Genomic DNA, 21,750 nt, shown 5'->3' on the forward strand with positions numbered 1-21,750 from the left:
TTTAGACGACAAAACTTTTTGTTCCACTCCGCGCCAGGCACTAAAGCAGCCAGAATTTATCTTCAAAGAGGACCTACTGGAGGGGGAGGGGGGTTGACCCTCATTATCTACTTAGCTACCTTTTCTTTCAAAAACGCCGTTTTATGTTTTTGTTTTTAGCCCCATCTACATGCCTTTAGATAATATTGTACCAATGGGGAAACAACTTAATGAGAATAAGAATCAAAAAATATATATAATTATAAAATATATATATTTTTTTAAAAGGAAATGTTCTTTATCAGTGCAAGAGTTTTGTAAACATCTCGAATCTTATAGTGGCATAAACTACACTGGTGCGCAAAACTTAAGCAACAAGTGCGTTTTTTGTCATAACTCTACAAGAAATCATCCGATTGACATGAAATTTGAATATGATGTACATTATTTTGTACTTAAACGATGGTGAAAGAATAATGGCGCAGAAATGAATATAAAGCTTAAAGTAGGGTATGGAACAAAAAAAAGGCTTTATTTGACATATAGTGGCGTTATACATGATTGCCTGAAGAAGCCTAAGTACAACTTGCAGATGTTCCCTAGTATGGGATATGCCCTCCCCTTGCTGCAATTGTTCCTTGGCATCGTCTCTCCATGCTAAGCACCAGATTATCCAGGAGTTCTTGGGGTAAACGTCTCCATTCCTCCTTTAACGCATCTTTCATCTGATGGGTGTTACCAGGAGGATACTGTCGTGTCGCAAGACGTCTCCCTAATGCATCCCACATATGCTCTATGGGATTTAGATCTGGAGAGTAAGCTGATCAATCCATTCGTCTGATATCTTCACTTTCCAGTAGCTCTTGAACATTAGCAGTACGGTGTGGCCGGGCATTGTCATCCATAAAAATGAAGTCTAGTCCAATGGTCACTCGGAACAGACGCACATAGGGTAGGATAACCTCATTGCAGTAGCGATCTCCTGTTACAGAACCTCGGTCGAAGATCTGAAGCTCAGTCCTCCCGTTCTACATAATGCCACCCCAGACGAGAACTCCAGAACCACCGTAACGATCTCTTTCCGCGATGTTATTGGAATGAAATCGAGCTCCAACCTCTCTCCAGATCAACTGACGTTGAGAAGCGCTTGTAGCACTAAAACGACTCTCATCTGTGAAGAGGACACGACTCCATTGATGAGGTGTCCAGGTTTCGTGTTTTCTGCACCACTCTAAACGGTGCCGCCGATGGCCAAATTTTAAAGGTATGCAGCGTTCAGGACGTCTAGCAAATAAGCCACCTTTGTGGGGGCGTCTGACCACTGTAAATGTTGATACTTGTCGTCCTGTGACTGTGCACAGTTGCTGAGATATGGCGCTCGCTGACTGAAAACGGTTCTCTTCGGCTGTACGACAGTGTAACGGTCATCTCTTGGTGTTGTTTTTCCTTGGACGGCCGCCACCACCAACCTTCCGAACAGCTGTACCAGTAGTTTTTAAGACATTACAATCACGAAAAACAACACTTTTGTTGATCCCGAACTCTTCGGCGACACTGGTCACACTACGCCCCTCTTCAAGCTTCCCAATTATTCTTCTTTGAGTAAAGTCGTCTAAATGATTTCTTGAAAACATGTTTCACAAAACAAATCACTTGCACTTGCAGCGAATGTCTTTAACTACGGTGCTCTTCATCCTTTTATCATAGCTTTGACCTGCGCGCGCCGACCCACAAGGTTTACGTACACTTACATCACCTACGACATTTTATTTCTAAAATTTGCATTCAAATAGTCTTTCTACTGAATTACGTGCATATTATACTGCAATTTCATGGCTATCTTATACTTTGTTGGGGAGCTGTGGCCGAAAAAACACTTGTTGCTTAAGTTTTGCACACCAGTGTATAAACATAATATATAAACATTCAGTACTCTACCAGTTTTTGTGTTGACTTCGACCAAACTGAGCTGCTAAAGTTAGAATAAATGAATTAATATACGAGTATATCCATTTCTCAATATGCTGAAAATGAAGTGTTTTGAGGCCGAAGAAGACAATTTTTGAAACATCAAAAACGTTTTCATTGTAAAACTTTTATTACAGAAGAATAAATATACTAGAACTGACACTTCCAATCATGCTTGAAAAAACTGCTTAAAAAACCTAGGAATTCAATTTTTGAATTTAATTTTAATGCTTTCCTAATGTAATAAATTTGTTTTGAATTTTAGAAAGTATTTTAAGATCGAATTAGGCATTTAAATGTAAATATGTTTTCAGAAGACGTATGATATTTGAAATACTGCTGTTTGTTCATCCCTAAAACCATCTTTATTTTTTCATTAAGTTACCAGCCCTATAGTCAGGGTTAAGGCAGAAATACATGAAATACACGGCCAGCTTAGTCATTCCAGCCGAGGACTGCAGCTTCGTGCTTATTAGCACTGAGTGCTAGTAAGCACGAAACTGCAGTTCTCGGCTGGAATGACTGAGCTGGCGGTGTATTTCATGCATCATTATTTTGTTAATAATGGTTTCGTCTACCTCAAAAAGCTTTCATATTTATTGATAAGTGTACATATGTGTGATATGTACTAGCTGAAAAATTTTCTTTCCCTTTTAAACATAAGTTTCGGTTACAAAATACAAATTCAAATTTAAAGTAAAATTAAAAATTGAAACAAAATTCAAGTTACAAGTAAAATTCGATAACTACTAGATCGCACCTACGATTTATAGTTTTAGTTAAAATACACAAACGAATATTGTTTAACGTGAAATGACTTGATGCATTTTGCTCAGAGGCACAACATCTATTTCTGAAATGTCTAATTCTTAATTACAAGGAAGTGAGACAAAACTCTGCAATTGTACCCGCCAGTCAATAAACAATTCCCATTCTTAAATGTCATTGTCAGATAGTGAGATAGTGAAAGCGATTTAGAGCAACTAAGACAGTTTAAAATATCCATCATTAGAGTACCTATTCAATATTATTTCAATGTCATGCACGTCTTTGGAATTTAAACTCATATTTAGATCTACGCTGTCCGGATTCAAATGCAAGGTAAGATTACCGATGAGATGAAAGACGATATTGTTTACATTATAATAATTGATGGATAAACGATCTTCTGATGTAAAGGTTAATTAATTGTTCGAATCCCGTAATTATCGAAGTCGTTCAAATCCTCATAATAGACCAAGATAACTGAGGATAATTCCTGCCACTATAGATACATCAAGCGCAAACTCTCGGGTTGTGTACAAGTGACAGGTTTACCTGGAAAGTATTCAGGTGTTATCACTTGATTGACAAAGAAAAGAAGTAAGAGTTGACATTGCTCACAAAATTTACGATAGAACGGTAGCATTATAAAGAAAGGGACGAAAGGGCAGCCCAAAACCAAGCTATGGGCTGCGATTTTAGGGATATAGAAAATTTCAAAATTTTGAGCATGGTACGCAACAAACTTTTTTTTTGGTTTCTTTATTACCACATAACATATAGTACTCCTTCCCCTTTATTTTATGGATTTTCTTTACTTTTCCGTTACATGCACCTTTTAAAATTTTTGAGATTATTTTAAACTGTACTTATTGGTCAAAGTTAAATATATGCCTTTTTTTTCGTGATACCATACGTTATTATGTCTGTCTAATAGACTTTTGAATAAAACAAGCCATTAAACATGGCTAAAAATTCCCTTTTATTGAAAAATGGTCAACCAAATAATTAAATTAAGTCATTTAATAGTAAAATAGTCAACTAAACACCGAAAAAAAGCTATAAATAATAAAGAAAGTTGCACTAATCCTCCAACATAATAAAATAATAATGAAAGCTCCATTGAAATGTAAAACCAAACACAGAAGGAGCAATCACAGCGCATTGCTCAAATACATACTTAATTGCTCAAAGTGATGTTGCTGTGACTCCTCCATAATGTCACAAAGCGACAAGTACCAACCTAATTGCTGCAATAAAATTCCATGACACATTTCTCAAGTATGTCACAGCGGGACTCCAGCCACGATTCTCTCATTTTGTGATTGTCACAGTTGTGATTTGATCCCTACAAATGTACGAAGGCATGTAGTGATACCAGAGTAAAAAGGGTATTCACGTTTCTCTGAGCTCAAAAGAGTCCACTTTTTTTATATGAAAATGTTTTTAGGATCGGGACGTTAAATATCGGTAACATTTTCTAAATCTCGAAGCAATCAGGCCTATTCTCGTCTTTCGTCCTGCTTCCTCTATCGTTTCAACCAGTCACGTGGACAAAACTTCATCCGATTGACTAATCCAATATCATTTTCGTCACATAGCAAATTTAATCCGAGGTGCACTAGAGTCGCATTGACTGTAACATTGGAAAGATGCCATAATCAATGTTTCAGTCTTGTGGCTACGAAACACTTGAGACTAGACTATTTTCAAAGTTGCTTACTGCCTTGCTTTCCCATAAAAAATGTAAAACTATTTGTTTTTATAGCTTTAAGCAGAAATGGGTAAATGTCACCTTTCACGTTGTCGAAGAGTTCTAAATTTTGCACCGTTAATGCGTCAGCTAAAACCGGTTTCATGTTTATTATGTACATAGGTCATTCTGCAGAAAACGTAACTTTTGATTGCAAATATTTTTCAATTTCGAAACCTTTTTTTTTTCATTCTTACATGAAAGTGTTACCTACTAGAAGTAACCATAAACAATGACCCAGCTAAGTTCCGATTATTTTACTCAAATAAAGAAATAAAAAAAAAAGTCTTGTTCACGCAAATAAAAAGAAATAAAAAAACTTTTAATATTTAAAAATAGAGGTCAATTTAATATCAAAGTAGTAACTTGGTTAGTTTTGCAAACAATCAGCTATTTTAATGATTAGTGGGAACATAATATTAAAGCTCTGTTAATTAAAGTACGGCTTAATCAGTAATTTCAAAGGTATGTTAAAAAATAGTATTTAGTAAATTTGAGAACATAATGGCAATTTATAATTTTGGTAAAATGCCTATTATGAATGTATTTCCCCTCCATCAGTTATTTTCACCTCAGAAATAATGTCATTGATAAGGGTCTATCACAGAGGTGAGGATCTTCCCATTAATATAGGCCGAGTAGATACATTTTTCATGGAAATTTTTTTCTCTTCGTTGCTACAATCTGCACATGTTAAGCATATGAAAACATGTTTACTTCTTTTTTTACATTAATTTACATCCCTGAAATTCAAGTTCACGGAGGTGAGAAGTCACACTAAGTTTTTATAGCAAAATCTATTTTCTTGTTTTTCGACAAAAATCTCACAATTTTAACTATGGCTGAAAATAAACAAGGGGCTCCCTTGTATCAATGGAAAGTAAAATTTGATGTCATTTCTGCCACGTGTTAATAAGGAATGGAATTTTGTGTTTAGGCAACGGAGGTGAGAATTTATTGTGTGACATTACTCCTTGTCCTTCTAAAACGAATTAAAACACAATACTAAAAAATTAAATATACTTAAACAATTAGTATTTGAGACACTTGTGAAAGGAATAAATAAATAAATAAGCATATACTTTTAATTAAACAAGTTATTAAGCAAAAAAAGCAGTCACACAAGGTGTGTGACATGCAACGGAGGTGAGAATGCACTTGTTCTGAACCAAAAATATGCTAAAATAAAAATTATTATTAAAAAAATCTTGGCAGATTTAAATATATATTTTTGATGAAATTAAAAATCATTGTTAAATGAATTGTTCCTTAAAGATTTTACTGTAAAAGGCGTGTGACAGAAAAGTTACACTTTTTGAAGAATGACCCACTTAATAAAGCATAAAATGAAACTTTAGTTAAGTTCTAGTTTTCTGACTTGGGAAAAATCTTAGATAATGAAACCAGTATAATTACCTGTCCGATTCTAACGAACTCAACTTGCCTAGCTTCTTCTTTCCTTCTCGAAGTCTTTGAAGCATCTGAGAGAACGTCGCTGAAAGCCCTCCGATTCAACATTGTCTGCAAATCAATACATAAAAAATATTTTCACAACATGATGAAAACTCATGTACGACATGTTAAATCGTAAATTTTTAATGCGTCATGCGGAAAAGGTTTCATATTTATGGCTTTGATTTCAAATTCATTCCTCAAAGTGTTTTTTTTTCTTTTCATTAAAATTTCCCCACTTGGCTATTGTTACTTCAACTGTTTTTCTAGTTCTTTTTCCAATAATATTCTTTTTTAAAAAGGCTAATAAAGAAGTCATTATAGAAACTCATTTTCAAGTGAAAATCTTCTAACTTAAAGTAGTGTTAGTGATTGGAAAAGTAATGTAAAAAAAAAAAAAACGCAAATGAACGAACATTGATGTTGAAACCATAGAGTTATTGGAGATTCAAATGCTACGTATATTTGCAGGGTAATTATTTATGTGTATAAAGCGATTTATACCTAATATTTTTAGGCCGAAATGGTGTAAGAACCTACACTAGTACATTGAAAATAGAGAGTTTTTAAAAATTTTTTTACATTAATCCTTTAATTCCCTTTTTATACACTGGATTATTTCCCAAAATATCAATATATTTTTGAACTTACTTATACCCTAGTATGATGCATGAAAATAAAATGTTTATTTCTTTCATGCAGAACATTCATAAAGTAAATTCAAAACAAAATTCTCTAGTTTTAATAACTTTGGTGTATTTTTTTTTTCAATGTGGAATTTTTAGAACGTACTCTAAAGAGATGCTTCTTATACATTTTGTTTCCTTGCAAAACTGTCATGAATTGATTGATTACGTGTTTGGAGAAGCAGCCTTGAACTAATAGAATGAAACTGATAATACATCTTGTGTATTGTAATCTAGAAATAATAAAACTAGGATTTTAAGTTTAAAAACAAAGTTATTTCCCCTTTTTAGTTTTTGCATTATATGTTTAGCCTATGTTGTTGCAAAGGTTTTAGTGCACAGGTTTTACAACATAATTTTATTTTTTCACTAAGCGATCTCAATACATTTTCATAATATCTAGTTACCTATAACTGCAACAAATAGATGATAGATTATATTTTGGTCTTGATGGCTAAACTTGACACATGGCTGCTATGAGTTTTTTTTTAAAGCGAAATTGATGACGCTTTTTATCGATAATGAATTTTATGTCAATTTTGTCTGTCGAAACCAGTTAGCATTTCCCTAAAACAGTTAATTATTTAAATTGATTAAAATTTGTGTTTTTTAAAGGTTAATCGTTTTGTTGTATAAGTGCAAAATTCTTTAAGAAAACAAGTTTTAAACACTTTTTGAACTAATCAAAGAGATAATATTGCTTTGGTACTTTTCCATTTAAGGTGGCTCTACAAAATCTGAAGAATTTCGCTTAAAAAAAAAAAAAAGGTGCCAGTTTAATCGCATTGACGATATTGATAAAAATTCTTTTAGGGTCAAATTCGTCTAAATTTTGCAGACATAACTTAGAGGCAAGAAAGAAATATCGAAAAATACTTGTCACTTTGTAGACAAGTGGCCATCAACTCTTTTGACTTTACTTTATTCTTCATTAAAATTAAGGCCCCCTCAAAACGGAAGAGTACCCGCTGCAATTTAAAATAGAGTAATTAACAGAAAACCACACAATAGTGCAAAAATGAAATAATTAAATAAATAAATTAGTAGCAATTGAAAGAGCATTGTAAAAGTTATTTCAGGACGTATACATTTTTTGCCCTCGTGCTCCCGTTACCGAAATATGAAGTTTTAAATTCTGTCAAAATTTTAGGAAAAACCTCCAAATTTTGCTAGTTTTAGGGAGTAATGGAACATATCTTTCATACGATTTGTATATGGATGCAGACGGTTAAATTATGTCATCGATTTCTCGCTGAGTTTTCAAACTTGGCGCTTTTCTTAAAATTTTGGCAGATTTTAAGACTTTATATCTGTTTTACGGGCGGACGAAGGCAAATAATGTTTGGGTCAAAAATGTGTCTCAAGATGCTCCTTGGATTGCTACCCATTTAAACTTTTTTTCATTATTACACGTATGGTTCCCTGGTGAGACGCGAATTGGTGTTAGTGCCAAAACTGAAAGTTTGGGGATCCAGTGATATGCGAAAAACACATCCGTTTGAGAATAATATCTGACGGTATTAGTTCTGACTTTAGCAAGTACGGTTTTCCTGCGTGATATGAAAGATTATTTATATTAAGGTTCCCATACGGTATGAGATTTTTTTTAGATGTTTTAACCAAAATATTTCTTTTGTCACCTACACCCTTTTAAACCGCACTACATTAAACATGAAGAAGTTTAGAAGTTCTTGTTCACTCCACGCGCGATTTTCTGACGACCCTGAGAAGCGAATTGGTGTAAGTATCGAAATTGAACATTTGGTGATAACCACTGATATGAGAAAAACATGTCCTTATAAAATAATGTGTGACGATATTAGTGCTGACCTTCATAAGTAGGAGAATGTGGGGCAAAGTAAAATGGTTAAGATGACTAAGTTTTTTCAAAATGAACAAATTGGAAAATTGTTTTGAAAATTACATAGCATAGCGAAAGAACATTATATTTTATAATAAAACTTGCGTTGGAACAGTATTTTTTATTTTTGGCAGTAAATTTGAGTCTTCAAAAAGAAGTGGAAAAAATTTCACTTTTTTTTAATGGTGTAAAGTGAAAAATGAAATATTTTTCTAATTGAATATTTTCTGTTCGATTGTAAAACATATTTTTGATCGAAAGAATCAGTAAATAAAAAGTTAAAGTTGAAAAATAAATGAGCGAGTAAAAGAGTGAATGAATGAGAAAATAAGTGAATGAATGAATAAATATAAAAATTACTAAATGAAGGAATGAAAATGAATTAATTGATAAATGAAAACGTAAGTGATTTATATTAAATGATTGAGTGAGTAAATAAAACACACTATTTCACTTCCCCCAACAACTTTGCCCCGTATGTACTTGACTAATTGTACAATTTATTTAAAATAACAATAAGCTTAGTATTAACTAAATTAATACTGCATTACATATTAGGAGGCCTCATTAATATTTAAAGAGTTAATAAAAAGAACTTATCATTTTATAGTAACCAAAATAGTTTTTGACTTACTACAAAATATTACAATATGAGTATCATTTTTTTTAATTGCCTGTGCTACCAAATGCTTTAATAATTCGGAGGTATTTTTTTCCGGACAGGAAAGACTACATACGGACTCGACGTTAAATCCCGGTTATCACAACTTTGCCATTTCAACTGCGCTTGCGCACAGACTTGCTGATTTCAAAAATTTTACTAAAATTAATTACAAAAATTTTAAATTTGTTAATAAATATGAGATAGCAACAGATAAAAACTAGAAATCACAAAGCTTTCTCTGATTTAGTTTTTAGGCCTCGGTAAAGATTGGGTTTTGTGTCTTAATTATTAATGGATTCGGAGTCTGATTTTTCTATCAAACAAAGGCCTTTTTCAGAATTAAATTTTTAACCTCAGAAGAGCGTACTAGAATTGCAGCATCACTTCTAATACAAAGTCGAACCCTCAACCTAAATAAAAATTTATAATACTAAGCTGTTTGCACTTAAAGTAAAGTATCCGCAAAAGACGGATATCTGCACTCATAATTCCAATCATCTTTGAAGTACACAACGCGTTTTACGTTTATGTTAAATAAATATTTCCAAACCAATAAATATTAAAGCGTCATTTTTCTCTTTACATTATAAAGATTATCAGTTACTCAGATCCGTAATTTTATATAATATGTCACGAAATCGCAGTGAAAATATTCTAATCGCATTCATTAATCTGTTTGGGACTTCAGCTCAGCCTATGTATAGACAAGCAACATGAAATCTTAAAACAGAAAGCATAAAAAGTTAAATCCGCGCGCAAGCGCAGTTGAAATGGCAAATTTGTGATAACCGGGATTTAACGTCTAGTCTACATACGGTACTACATAGTTAAAATAATACCAGATAGGTGGAGCTAAAAGCAGAGAAAATATTTCACCATTTCACTTTGCTCCATGTTCCCCTACTGCTCTTCAGCGTGATATGAAAAGCTATTTACATTAAGGCTCCCATATGATATGAACTTTGCAGATGTTTTAATTAAAATATTTTTTTGTCATTTGCACCATTTTACACATCACTGCATTAAATATGGAAGGAGTAAATAAGTCTGGTACTTACCCCACGATTTTCTGACATGTGCTCTGTGTAAAGATCTTTGATCAGCATATCCAAAGTGCGTTCTCGCTTTTGGGCAAAGGTAGGAGTGTTAAAAGCTGCTTTTTCACCATTTATTACTACAAATAAATAGATAAATTCACTAAACAGTGAGTTACAGTTTCAGACATTGATTTTTTGAACAGTACTAAAGTTTTTATGTGTAACAGTTGTAATGAAATGATTGAGGAAAAATAGGTCAACTGATCAATAAAGAGCTGAACTGTATGAATCTCACAAGTCTTGCTCTAAATAACATCAATACAATACCCAGAAAATTATTAAAATTGATAATTTATAAAACAAAAAATTTGATTATGATGTTTCAAGAGGGAAAAAAATATGAAATGTTTCAGCGTACTATTCAAAAAAAAAAAAAAAGAAAAAAGGTGCATCTGGAAACTTTTTACCCCATTTATACATAAGGTAGTGGTATTCGTAGTACACGTATCATAAAGTTTCAAAATATTTTTTGCACCTTTGCTCAGATTTCAGGAAATATGTGTAAAATTATAAAAGTATGGTATACAGAAGTTCTTGTTGATATGGTGTTTTTTCTTTTGAATTCAACTGTAATTTGAAGCATTGAAATTCGGATTCATCAGAAAATACAAGTAATACTCCTATGGTGATTAAACTTTCAATTAAAAGAAATTCTTATTTTATTTTTGAAAACATTTTAAAAACAATATTTTGAACGAAACTATCTTAATAACTAAAAGATTTCCCAGCTCCTATCGTCTTACTTTTGCTCGCCTCATTAGCATTAACTAAAATACTGAAACCCAAACTCTCGAAGCATTTAATGTTTTTAACAATGTTTCAAAGAGGAGTTCCAAAATTTTAATATTGTTAAAAACATAAATGAGCATACAAATATGAAATTATCCCTAATGTCGTTGCGAGTCGTATCCTCATTTAAAGCTTAATTTTCCGTAAAGTACTGCATTATATTTGCCGCGCTTAGCATTTACTCGGAGCCTGTTTGCCACAAGTGAAATAAATTTTAATTTGAAATGCGGCACTTAAAACGATATGCTAATTACTTTAGTTCTGAGTTAGGGCTGGAGTTTTCGTATTCTTCTTGATTTAAAAACGGAGTGAGAGCGAACCTATTTTAAAAGCATGGATTAAAGACATATGAGTGCTTACAACCTACAACTTGGATTTTATTCATCAGAAATTTCAGCATGTATTCGAGCATTCAAATGGTGAAATATTATCCTGCATTTCTTCTTCAATCGGAATGAAGAATTGGAAAATTTTAATTTTTAACCTAGTTACCACCATGTTTTAGGAAAATCTTTTGCAAAAGTAAAAGAAGACGTGGTACCGTGGTTTATGAATTTTATGAATAACTGAAAGCAATTATCTTTGATTTGGCTGGGACGTTGAGTAAAAGAGTATTATCAAGATGCCAATTGTGATGATAGTTTTACATATACGTTCCATTATTACAATAATCCCTTTCTCTGAGGATTGAAATTTAGATGCATGGAAAATATATCAAAGAGGTTAATAGCCATTGTTGCTTTATTGGAATATGTTAGTTAATAAAAATATTTTTATAACAAACGTAAGGGGTCTAAGGACCATTAACCTTCAAAATTTTCGACTTTCTGGAAAAAATATATGCTATGCATATTTTAATTCTGAACAATTTGATACCTTATTTATTACCATACGCCAAAAACTTTTCAAGTTATTGTAAAAATGCGTAAACTTTCCCCATAGAGATTTATGTTAACAGCAGCTGTTTAAGCCTCTTTTTCTCAGGTGCCGGTTTCTTCGGTTTTCTCGTTTTGCGCGCATAATATCTCAGAAAGTTTCTTATATATTTCCGTAAAACTTTTCATACTTGTTTGTCTGGTTTATATTTATGACCTGAACCTAAATTTGCTTAATTTTTTTAAAATTATTTATTTATTTTTTGAAATTTTACAAGTCATAATCAAAAATTTCCAAAATTTTGGGCAAAAATATATATATTTTTTAATATTACCTTTAATTTTTAGTTAAAATTTAGGTTCAGATCATAAATATATACCAGACAAACATGTATTAAAAGTTTTACGGAAATATATAAGAAACTTTCTGAGATATCATGCGCGCAAAACGAGAAAACCGAAGAAACCGATACCTGAGAAAAAGAGGCTTAAACAGCTGCTATTAACATAAATCTCTATGGGGAAAGTTTACGCATTTTTACGATAATTTGAAAAGTTTTTGGCGTATGGCAAAAAATAAGGTATCAAATTGTTCAAAATCAAATTATGCATAACATATATTTTCCCCAGAAAGTCGAAAATTTTGAAGGTTAAGGGTCCTTAGCATAGAATTTTTCTCAAACTTGTATTTTCAAAATTAAGTTCAATAAAATTATAATAGTCAATTTGGCTTCATATTGTGTTGTCTAAGTCTTCTTATGAGGACTGAGGCAAAAATTTTGCCAGAGAAAATGCTTTTATTTTTATTTCAAATTTTCCTCAATAACGTTCTTGTTTTTGACTTGCAAAATTCATGCAATTAAAATTTAGTTTATAAATTCATTCTTAAATATATTCTTGTCTAATTCAGCTGCTGAGTTAAATTACCTGATACAATTTCTACTAATAATAAAGCTGAAAGTCTCTCTTCTGGATATCTGTCCGGATCTCTGTGACGCGCATAGCACCTAGACCGTTCAGCCGATTTTATAGAAACTAGGTACAAAGTTAGTTTGTAGCATGGGGGTGTGCACCTCGAAGAGATTTTTCGAAAATTCGATTTTGTTCTTTTTATATTCTAATTTTAAATTCCATTATTTGTACAGGCGAAACAAATGACCTTTTCATTTTCTACTACGGGCAAAGCCGTGCGTGTACCACTAGTAATTTATAAAAACATCATTAGTAGATTACACGGTTTCATTGCCGGCCGCCTTGTCTAGTGATCAGGGAAGTCTAACTAGGGACTAGTCTCAGGGAGGTCCCGGGTTCAAGTCCCGGCTCGGGTATGGATGTACTTTCACTCTCTTGTCCTTGTCCTTTCTTTGTGTGAATGTGTTGTGAATGGTTGCCTACCGTAAAAACGGGTCCTTATGGCATGTATGTATTGTAGAAGTCGAACTTCACACCAAATTAAGGTGCAGTTGTAAAAGTGAAGCAGCAAGTCCCAACTTGACAGCCTGGCTGCACACGACAAGAACATGCGGCTGCATTAAATTTTCAAGCTAACTTAAAATATTGCTTTAATACTACATAAATTGTGTTTTTACAATTAAAAATAAAATGACAACAGTACCCCCCTTCCCTTTAATATGTATTTCAGATGAATTTGAGAGAAGTCCAAGTTTAAAAGAACCCAAAACGTAGCGCAATTTTATGGGAATTCGTTTTATTTACCGACTATACTATATTATGGAACTGACAATTTTCGCTTCTTCGAAGCACTTGTACCAATAATGCAAAGTCATTAAGCATTCCCTAGTCCGAGAGCAAGCGTTTCAATATTTGGTTTAGATAATTTTGGAAATTGTTTCGCTTCTCAAATATTTTGACAATCCTGATGCACAAAATGGGAAAAGATATGCTTATGCTGTGTTGTCTGGAGTGCTTTAAGTAAAGAATAGAAACCATTATGCTACGCTGGAATGTAAGTAACAATGTTTGATTTGCCTTTTGTTTCAGCTTTAATGATTCAAGTGGAAGTAAATATTGCTTTCGCAATATTTTCTTACTTTTCTTCACTAACACGACGTAATTCGATACTAAAAATGGTTTTGACGTACATCTTCTGGGGAGTTTAAAATATTAGTTTATGGTAAAATCTAACTAAACTGTTGTGAAAAACTTGAAATTTATACAAAAAGAGCTTCAAAGTAGACTTTTATTTTACAAATATTAGCATAAACAGATGTGAAAAGTGACGAAAAAAGTTCATAATGTAAAAGAGTTGATAAATTTTTTAATTCAATCCTAAATGTCTATCTTACTAGAATTGACTAAATCGTAAGTTGCAGCCCTAAAACCATAGTTAGGGCAAACAGACTAGTTACTACAGACTAATCAGGACATCCAGAGACTACAGTTTCGTCTTAGTTATTGACATCAATCTGAAATTGTCAATAACCAATCAGAAAGCGTTTGTCTTTATTTTGCGAGTTGAGCAGTACCATTGCTTGCGACTTCTAACCGGTGCGTTAATCTAATTTTAGCTACCAGCTTAAAGGTAACACCAACTTCAATGAGGGGATATTTGCTCTCAGCTCAGTCATTGACTATTTCAGATTACAAAGAGAAAAACCTTTTTTTTTTTTGAAAGGACGAAACGTTCGTAGGTGATTTTTTTTTTTTTGATAAAAAATCTTCGCCTCATATAATGGGAACAAGCTTGCATATTTTCGGCTACTTTTTGGTTTGAATTGTGCGGAAAAATGCATTATGTTAATTACTGTTTCGATGCATACAACATTTAGTCTTGAATGGTTTTTTACCATTTTGTATTAATTGATTGAAACTTTTTCTTTAAAAACTGGACATGACTGTATTTCCATCCGCCTTCATGTATTTAAGACCATTTCAATTTCAAACCGTGTGATGTAAAAAAGACATTTTTTTTTTTGATAATTTCTCATCACCCGAGAGTTTGCCCCACTTTTACTGAAAAAAGTTATGACAAGTACTGGAGGATAAGAAAGCAGTTATAAGCAATGCACGCAGACTGACTTCTTTTTATAATGTCAAAGAGTTTTCATCTGTTTAAGATATTTTTTTCTATTACTTTGTGGTTGCCATTTGCATTTATTCATTAACCCCCGACAAACAAAGGAAGGGGGTTATAAGTCTGTGTACCTAAACGGATGGATGGATTTTGAAAAACTTCTTTTTGTTCGGAAGGAGAATTGATCGAGAGCGTTATTAGCTAAGTTGCGTCTTCGGATGACATTAATTAACGAAGATCTTACGCGAAAAACCTTTTAGAGGTTTTTAATTATTTTGCAGTGAAAACGTACTTAAAAATTTAAAACCAAAATAAAGAGTAATTTTTTCTGCGTCTAATAAAATGAATTTCGAACTTCGATGTTATATAAAATCCGAATTATAACGTTTTTTTTTAAAGCAGATTTTAAATAAGGTTAAGCCTTTATTCACGCGATTGGTAACCGAATTCTTTGTTGGTCGACAATGAAATTAAACGCAATGATTATACATTTTTATCTGCTGCTAGTTTCTGTTTGTCAACAAATAAAATATTCGTAATTGATTTTTAATACTAGTAGTTCAAGGCTTTAAAATTTTTTTTCAATTTTGCCTCTCGTTCTACATTTACGACCCAGTCGTTTTTTTTTAAATTTTTATTTTTAGTTACTTGTTTTACGATTTTACTTATCTTAACAAACTCAACTTATTTTTTAGTGGAGATCGTTTCCACTCCAGCGATGGTGCACGTGCTGCTACTGTCCAACCACGGATTGCATGGAATTTTCATACGTCCAGATAAGACGAATCTATGTGAATAAGGGGGAAAAGTAAAAATTTGATGCCTGTATTCCGCTCATTTGAATGAGACTCTGCTTCTGCAAAAGCTGGAATCGGTAAAAAATAATAGATTCGTCCATTTCCGGCTGTAAAACGGACATTTGTATTTCCATACAATCCGTGGTCAGACAGTAATAGGAAGAAACAGTTTTACTTTAAACTTTTTAACATTAAAGTTTTCAAGTATTAATGAGTTTATGAATTATTTTTAGAAGAATTTTGTGTTTTGAGGCATAAATATAATAGAGTTATGTATTTATCTCCGTTAAAAAATACATTGAAAAGGAAATTCATTTTGCGTTTTCTATGCCATGAATTCATACTATATCTTTGCTTTATTCTCTCTTTAGTAATTTTTTTTTATTACGCAGAAAACCAATATTTCATGTTTAAGGTAGAAAAAAAGAAACATATTGGAACCAATAATGCCAATTTATTTTTAATGCATTATTTATTCTAGTCATTTAGTAAATTCGTTTCCATAAGGAATCACGCGAAAACTCTTTTGTATTAATGGCTATCTATCAAACAGGAAAAAGAAAGGACTTCTTTGGGACGGGAAATGGAGCAGAAATAATGAATAACGGAAAAAAAAAAAAAAAAAAAACGCGGAAGAAATAACGACCGGAAGATATAAAAGGCTAGTATATAATATGAAGAGCGGAAGGAATGGTCCTGGAATCGCACAATAGGGAAAAATACGACTGAGTGGGGAAAAGTGACGTGGGAGCTTTCTTTATCGGTTGATTTGGATTTGTTTCCAACTGCTATTGTTATTCAGATGTTTAAGAAGAAACATTTACGGATTTGATATTTTTTTTTCAATATTTGATAAAAAGCTGCATTTAGTTTTAGATTTAGTTTTAGTATAAAGTATTGTATTCTCAAACTGTTTTCTCGAAGCGTACATTGTGGCAGCAACGGCATAGTGTCTGGAAGATATTCCGGTTTCAGGCAAAGCCTATTCAAGGATTTTGGAATATAATATAATACTCGGGTAGTTGACATTTCAGCTAAATCGAGCTGATTTTAAAGGCTGCGTTAATTCACGGACATGTGGCCACATTTTTTGAATTAAAAGGTGAGTTTGCATATAGAAGCAATACAATTTTACTACTGAAATCAATACTCAGGTATATCTCACTTTGGGTAACTTGATTCAGTAAGGACCCCATTATAGAACAGTTTTTCTTAATATATAGTATTAAAAGAATATTCTAGGACAGTTAATGTGCTTTATCGATGCTTTGTTAACTTTTATACAAAGCGTGAATGTCAATATGACCCAGAATGTTTTAACCTACTACTATGTCGGATTATTAAAAAACGAGCTGATGCGTGCGTCACATGACTTCCTTTTACTCCAATTTAATGTCATTTCCCCATTATTGTATTTTTAATGTGATTCAATAGTATACTGTCTACAAATCGCCAACAGTGACCAAATTGAAACAAAATTAAAAAAAAAAAAACACTCCAAATTTGTCGCCAAGTTGGCAACGAAACTTGGCGACCAAAAGACTGGCGATATATCGCCAAGTGTCCGCCAAATTATAACAGTACTTCAGTTTACATCGAAATTAACAATGATTTCCCCCCAAAAAGGGGCAAAAGACCCCTTTAGAAACACCCGAATGGAACCAAAAGGGGAGGTGCACAACTAGACCCCACTAAAAGTCTACGTACCAAATTTCAACTTTCTAGGACATGCCATTCTTGAGTTAAGCAACATACATACGCACATGCAGACATCACGAGAAAACTCGTTGTAATTAACTCGGGAATCGTCAAAATGGATATTTCGCGTGTTTATACATCCTTAGACACTTATCCATGTATGGTCGAGTCGAAAAAAAGAAGAAAAAAACTCAACATTCATTAGGGGGTGAGCAAAATGGAAATTAAGGTGGATTTTTGAGTAAAATTTTTTTCTCGAATGCAATACTTCCTTTTTTTGTAAATGGAAGTAAAAAAATATGAATAATAAGCTATTAAAAATCTTCCGAACCCCAAACTCGTAGTGTTTCGCAACACATAAATCTTTTTGAAGCTATGTTTTCCCAATTTTTTTTTTTTTTTTTTTTTTTTTGTTCTAAGGTGAAAGAAAAATTTCAGCGGAAAAAAATCCTTTATTATAAACCTCGGAGGCTAGTAAAAGCCCGCATAAGGGTGACACTTTTCCGTTGTATATATTTCACGGTTCATACCAAACTTTTTCGACAAACTGATTAAACAACAAAAAGCTTGTTTGCTCGTCAACCGTTCCCAAAACCAATTTTGTTAAAATTTGAAAATTTATGCTTCTTTTAAGAAAAACAATCTACTAACCAAGGGAATAAATAAAGAAATTTTGGTTGGTTGGTTGGTTGGTTTTATTGGATTTTTGTGCACAAGAGCCAATTTAAAAAAGGTGCCACAGAAGAAGAAACATTGTTTCAGAAGAAAAGGACAAAAAGCTACTACAATTCAGGAAAATTTTGCCGAAAAAACAGAAGAAAAAGTTTTAAATTTTAGATAAACAAAAGAGATAAGCAAAAAATAATTTTGTGTACCATAAAATTTTATCACAGAATATAGACGAAGCCAAGGACAGAAGAACAAACACCGAATTGGACCAAAAAAAAAAAAAAAAAAATCGAGTCCCCTGAAGGAAGTGAAACAATTTGGAAGAGGTGTGTCCCCCAGTGGCTCCTTCAAAGGTTGATGTAATTGACTGAAGAATTTGAAACGAGCATGATTAAAATTTCGACAGATGGAGAGGATATCTGATTGACATTACATGTGCTGCATAAAGAAACTGTTTCAAGGCAAAACAGATATCCACGAGTAAATCAGGTATGAGCGATACGAAGTCTGGCTGTTTTAATTTTTTCTCTTCCGGTGAGCTTTAATGACTTGAAATACTTCCGCAGAAGCTGGATGGAGTGCAATTTTTTGAACTTTGAATGAGACAGAAAGTCTACGCAACTGTTGGATTTGTTTTTAGCTGTGATGCATTTTTGATAATTTCTCTCTGTTGTATTTTCATTCAAAATTCATTTCTTATGACTACTTCTGATTCACTCTTAGATATGTTTTAGCCGCTTTGCTTTAGCTGTTAATTTCTCTGTTGTAATTCAATTGTCGTTTCCTAAGACTACTTTTGAATAATTCTTAGATCTGTTATATCCAAGCGATTTCGGTAAGACATTAACAAAGTCTATGAGCAGAAAGTAAGTAACTAAGAACTTGGGGAAAGCGAAGAACCAAATGGCTACACGATACATTGTTGGACGAACGCAATTAGATTAATTTTATCTATATTTAGTCGGAATCCAGTAAATAAAAAAACAAAACATAACTAACTATTCATAAGACTCACTGTTCTGCGACGAAAATGTATTCATCTGAAGAGGTCATGAGAGGCTTTTTAACCAATATTTAACCCACAATATGCCTGAATATTGTAGCACCTCTCTACTGCCCACCAAGACTGAGACACATCAAATTTGAACATTATATTTCGTTACAGAAACGTTAGTCCTTTGTTGATCAATGTGACTACGGCTGTTTCACATTTGGTTTTTAGTACTGACAGAAATCAATATTTCAGTGACAGTCACAAACCTATTTTGAAAAAAAAAATAATTAAAAAAAATAAATAAATAAATAAAAACAAAAATCCTCCTTTATATGTGTTTATTAAGTTATTCTTCAGCGCTTTCTCTGAATATAAACGGTTTTTTCACAGGAAGTAACATTTCGGACTGTAGAAAGTTACAAATTTCAGTATTGTAAAAATCAGTAAAGTAGTTGGTGCTACTATAGATAGCAATGTTTCTGTTAATAACTTTGAACATATTGTAGTTTTGAGTGCATTAAAAATCCCTCAAAAAATATTTACACCTCAGTGAATGTACCTGTATTCGAAACGTAAGGACAAATGTATATGTATATATATATATATACACACACACACACGGAGCTAAATAATTAAATTAAAAGTTGATAAATAAAATTTAAATAAAAATAAATGAGAATATTTTTTAGATAATTAAGTTCACTTTTAATTACTGAAATTTCAATGCCATTTTTGAAGAGGAAATATTTTCATACTTAAACCATTTATTAGTAAAAATCAAACCGAATCTATCTTTAACTGTTAAAAATGCCCAGAAGAAAGCAACTCACTCATTTCCAAATTATAAACACATACAAATTTGAGTCAGATTTCGGAAAATAAGAAAGAGATGTAAACACGACAATAGTTTGTTTTTTGTTAGAGCTAAAAATTACATTTCGTTTTGGAGCATAGTCGCGTTGTGAATACGTTGAAAAATGATGAGGCTTGCAATTTCAGGTTTGTTTGGATGAAACGCTGTTCACTTATCGGTCGTACGTCACGTTCACACAGATTTTTTCCACCCTAAACAAGTTTTCTTTTTTGGTTGCAATGACAGCAAGTCATCTTGGACGGGACCGGTTTCGATCAGAAGAACCTTGATATTTTACGATCCTCAAAAGAAGGATAGCATTTCATTGGTTTTCTCCAAGCAGCTAGCTTTTCTCTCTAGTGGGTGAACTCAGTCATGTGATTGATAAAAGGCGATCGTATGTGAATGCTACTCTGTTTTCGTCGGCAGTCCGTCACATCAAAAATCGGGATGGACGGTGCAGACGGCTGGTAAGTGAACAATCCTTTACACTTTCAATGCACTCTGCATCGTATCAAAAAATAATGGCATAACCGAAAAAAATATGTATGTACAACAAAATAGACACAAAATAGCACTTACATTTTACCAGAAGGAACTCTCGAAATTCCTGATGGTTTTTGAAAATTGGAGGGTTGGGCAATGTGGGACCGAATAATGGTACCGACTCTTCTGAATATACTGAGAGTCTGAAATAAAAATGATAATTTCTAATTTTTCAAACTTATAAGACACATTTTGAGCACTATAAGCATAGTCTATGTTTGATACCATTTAGTTCGAGTTCACTATATTGTATGCAATTTATTTTAAATCAACGAGTGTTAAGTACTTTAGTGCTAAATATTAACTAAAGTTTATAAGTATTAAGTATGTATTAAGTAAGTAAAAAGACGAAATCAGAAGGTACCAGTCAAAGCAATTAATATTTTCATGCGACGTATGTTTGTAATTAATAAACTACGCAACCACAAAACCAAACAATTAGAATTTATTATTTTATTCTATATATCATGAAATTTCGGCATTAAAATGGTTTTAATGAGAATGTCATTAACAAATGTAACAATTTGTCATTGTAAACAAATGTTAGGTCCATTTAAATTGATTTGATTTACATCATCATTTAAACACATGGATTATGTTTTAATTGATTGACCATCTTTTTCTGTTCCTCTGTAAAAATAAAAATCATATTAATTTTTCTCATTACACGCAACAACATTAAAGAAGAAAACCAAATTTTAATTTACTTCCCACTTGCTCCGTACCATTCGTTTCAATTAAGGGAAGTAAAAATAATTAGATTTCGGACGTAATAATCATATGTCGTTCTCAGAAAACAGTCTTGAGGGTATAAATACAAAATAATTAAAAAAAAATTCTCAGTTCAATAAATTTCTTTTTCATTACAATCTAAACGAAAATCTTTAACTAGAGTTTATCTTGTATACTGTAATTACATTTCGCAAATAGTTTTGATGCATATATTAATTTGAAAAGTATTGATTTTATGGTTTATCACAATAAAACTAGTTACGAAACGATTTATGCTGTATACAATAATGTCAAAAATAGAGAATTTTACTTGGTAGGCAAGAATAAGAAAGGAAAATGATTCAGTTTCCATTATTTCAATAAAATTCTACCGTGCTATATACTTTATAAATCAAAGCAGATAATGCTACTAACTAAAATCGTAGGATGAGTGCGGCTTTTTTCTAAATTAGCCTAATATAGTTTCTTAGTATTTGCTCATAAAACACGAACCTATACTTAATTCAATCCTTTTCACATAAAATTAAAAATGCATTAACGT

The 21,750-nt window shown here is 32.3% G+C and overlaps 1 protein-coding gene across 1 annotated transcript in view; it reads right to left on the reverse strand.

The window, feature by feature from the left end:
* Nucleotides 1–21,750, reverse strand: part of LOC129223206 (GTPase-activating Rap/Ran-GAP domain-like protein 3) — a 199,000-nt gene that overhangs the window by 20,760 nt on the left and 156,490 nt on the right. The window contains exons 14-16 of the mRNA XM_054857773.1: nucleotides 20,514–20,620; nucleotides 10,184–10,299; nucleotides 5,879–5,983 (exon numbers count right to left, since the gene is read on the reverse strand). Of these exons, the coding sequence (XP_054713748.1) occupies nucleotides 5,879–5,983; nucleotides 10,184–10,299; nucleotides 20,514–20,620 (328 nt within the window). The remainder of the gene's footprint in view (nucleotides 1–5,878; nucleotides 5,984–10,183; nucleotides 10,300–20,513; nucleotides 20,621–21,750) is intronic.

The sequence above is a fragment of the Uloborus diversus genome, chromosome 5 (assembly GCF_026930045.1).
Source record: "Uloborus diversus isolate 005 chromosome 5, Udiv.v.3.1, whole genome shotgun sequence".
Lineage (NCBI taxonomy): Eukaryota > Metazoa > Arthropoda > Arachnida > Araneae > Uloboridae > Uloborus > Uloborus diversus.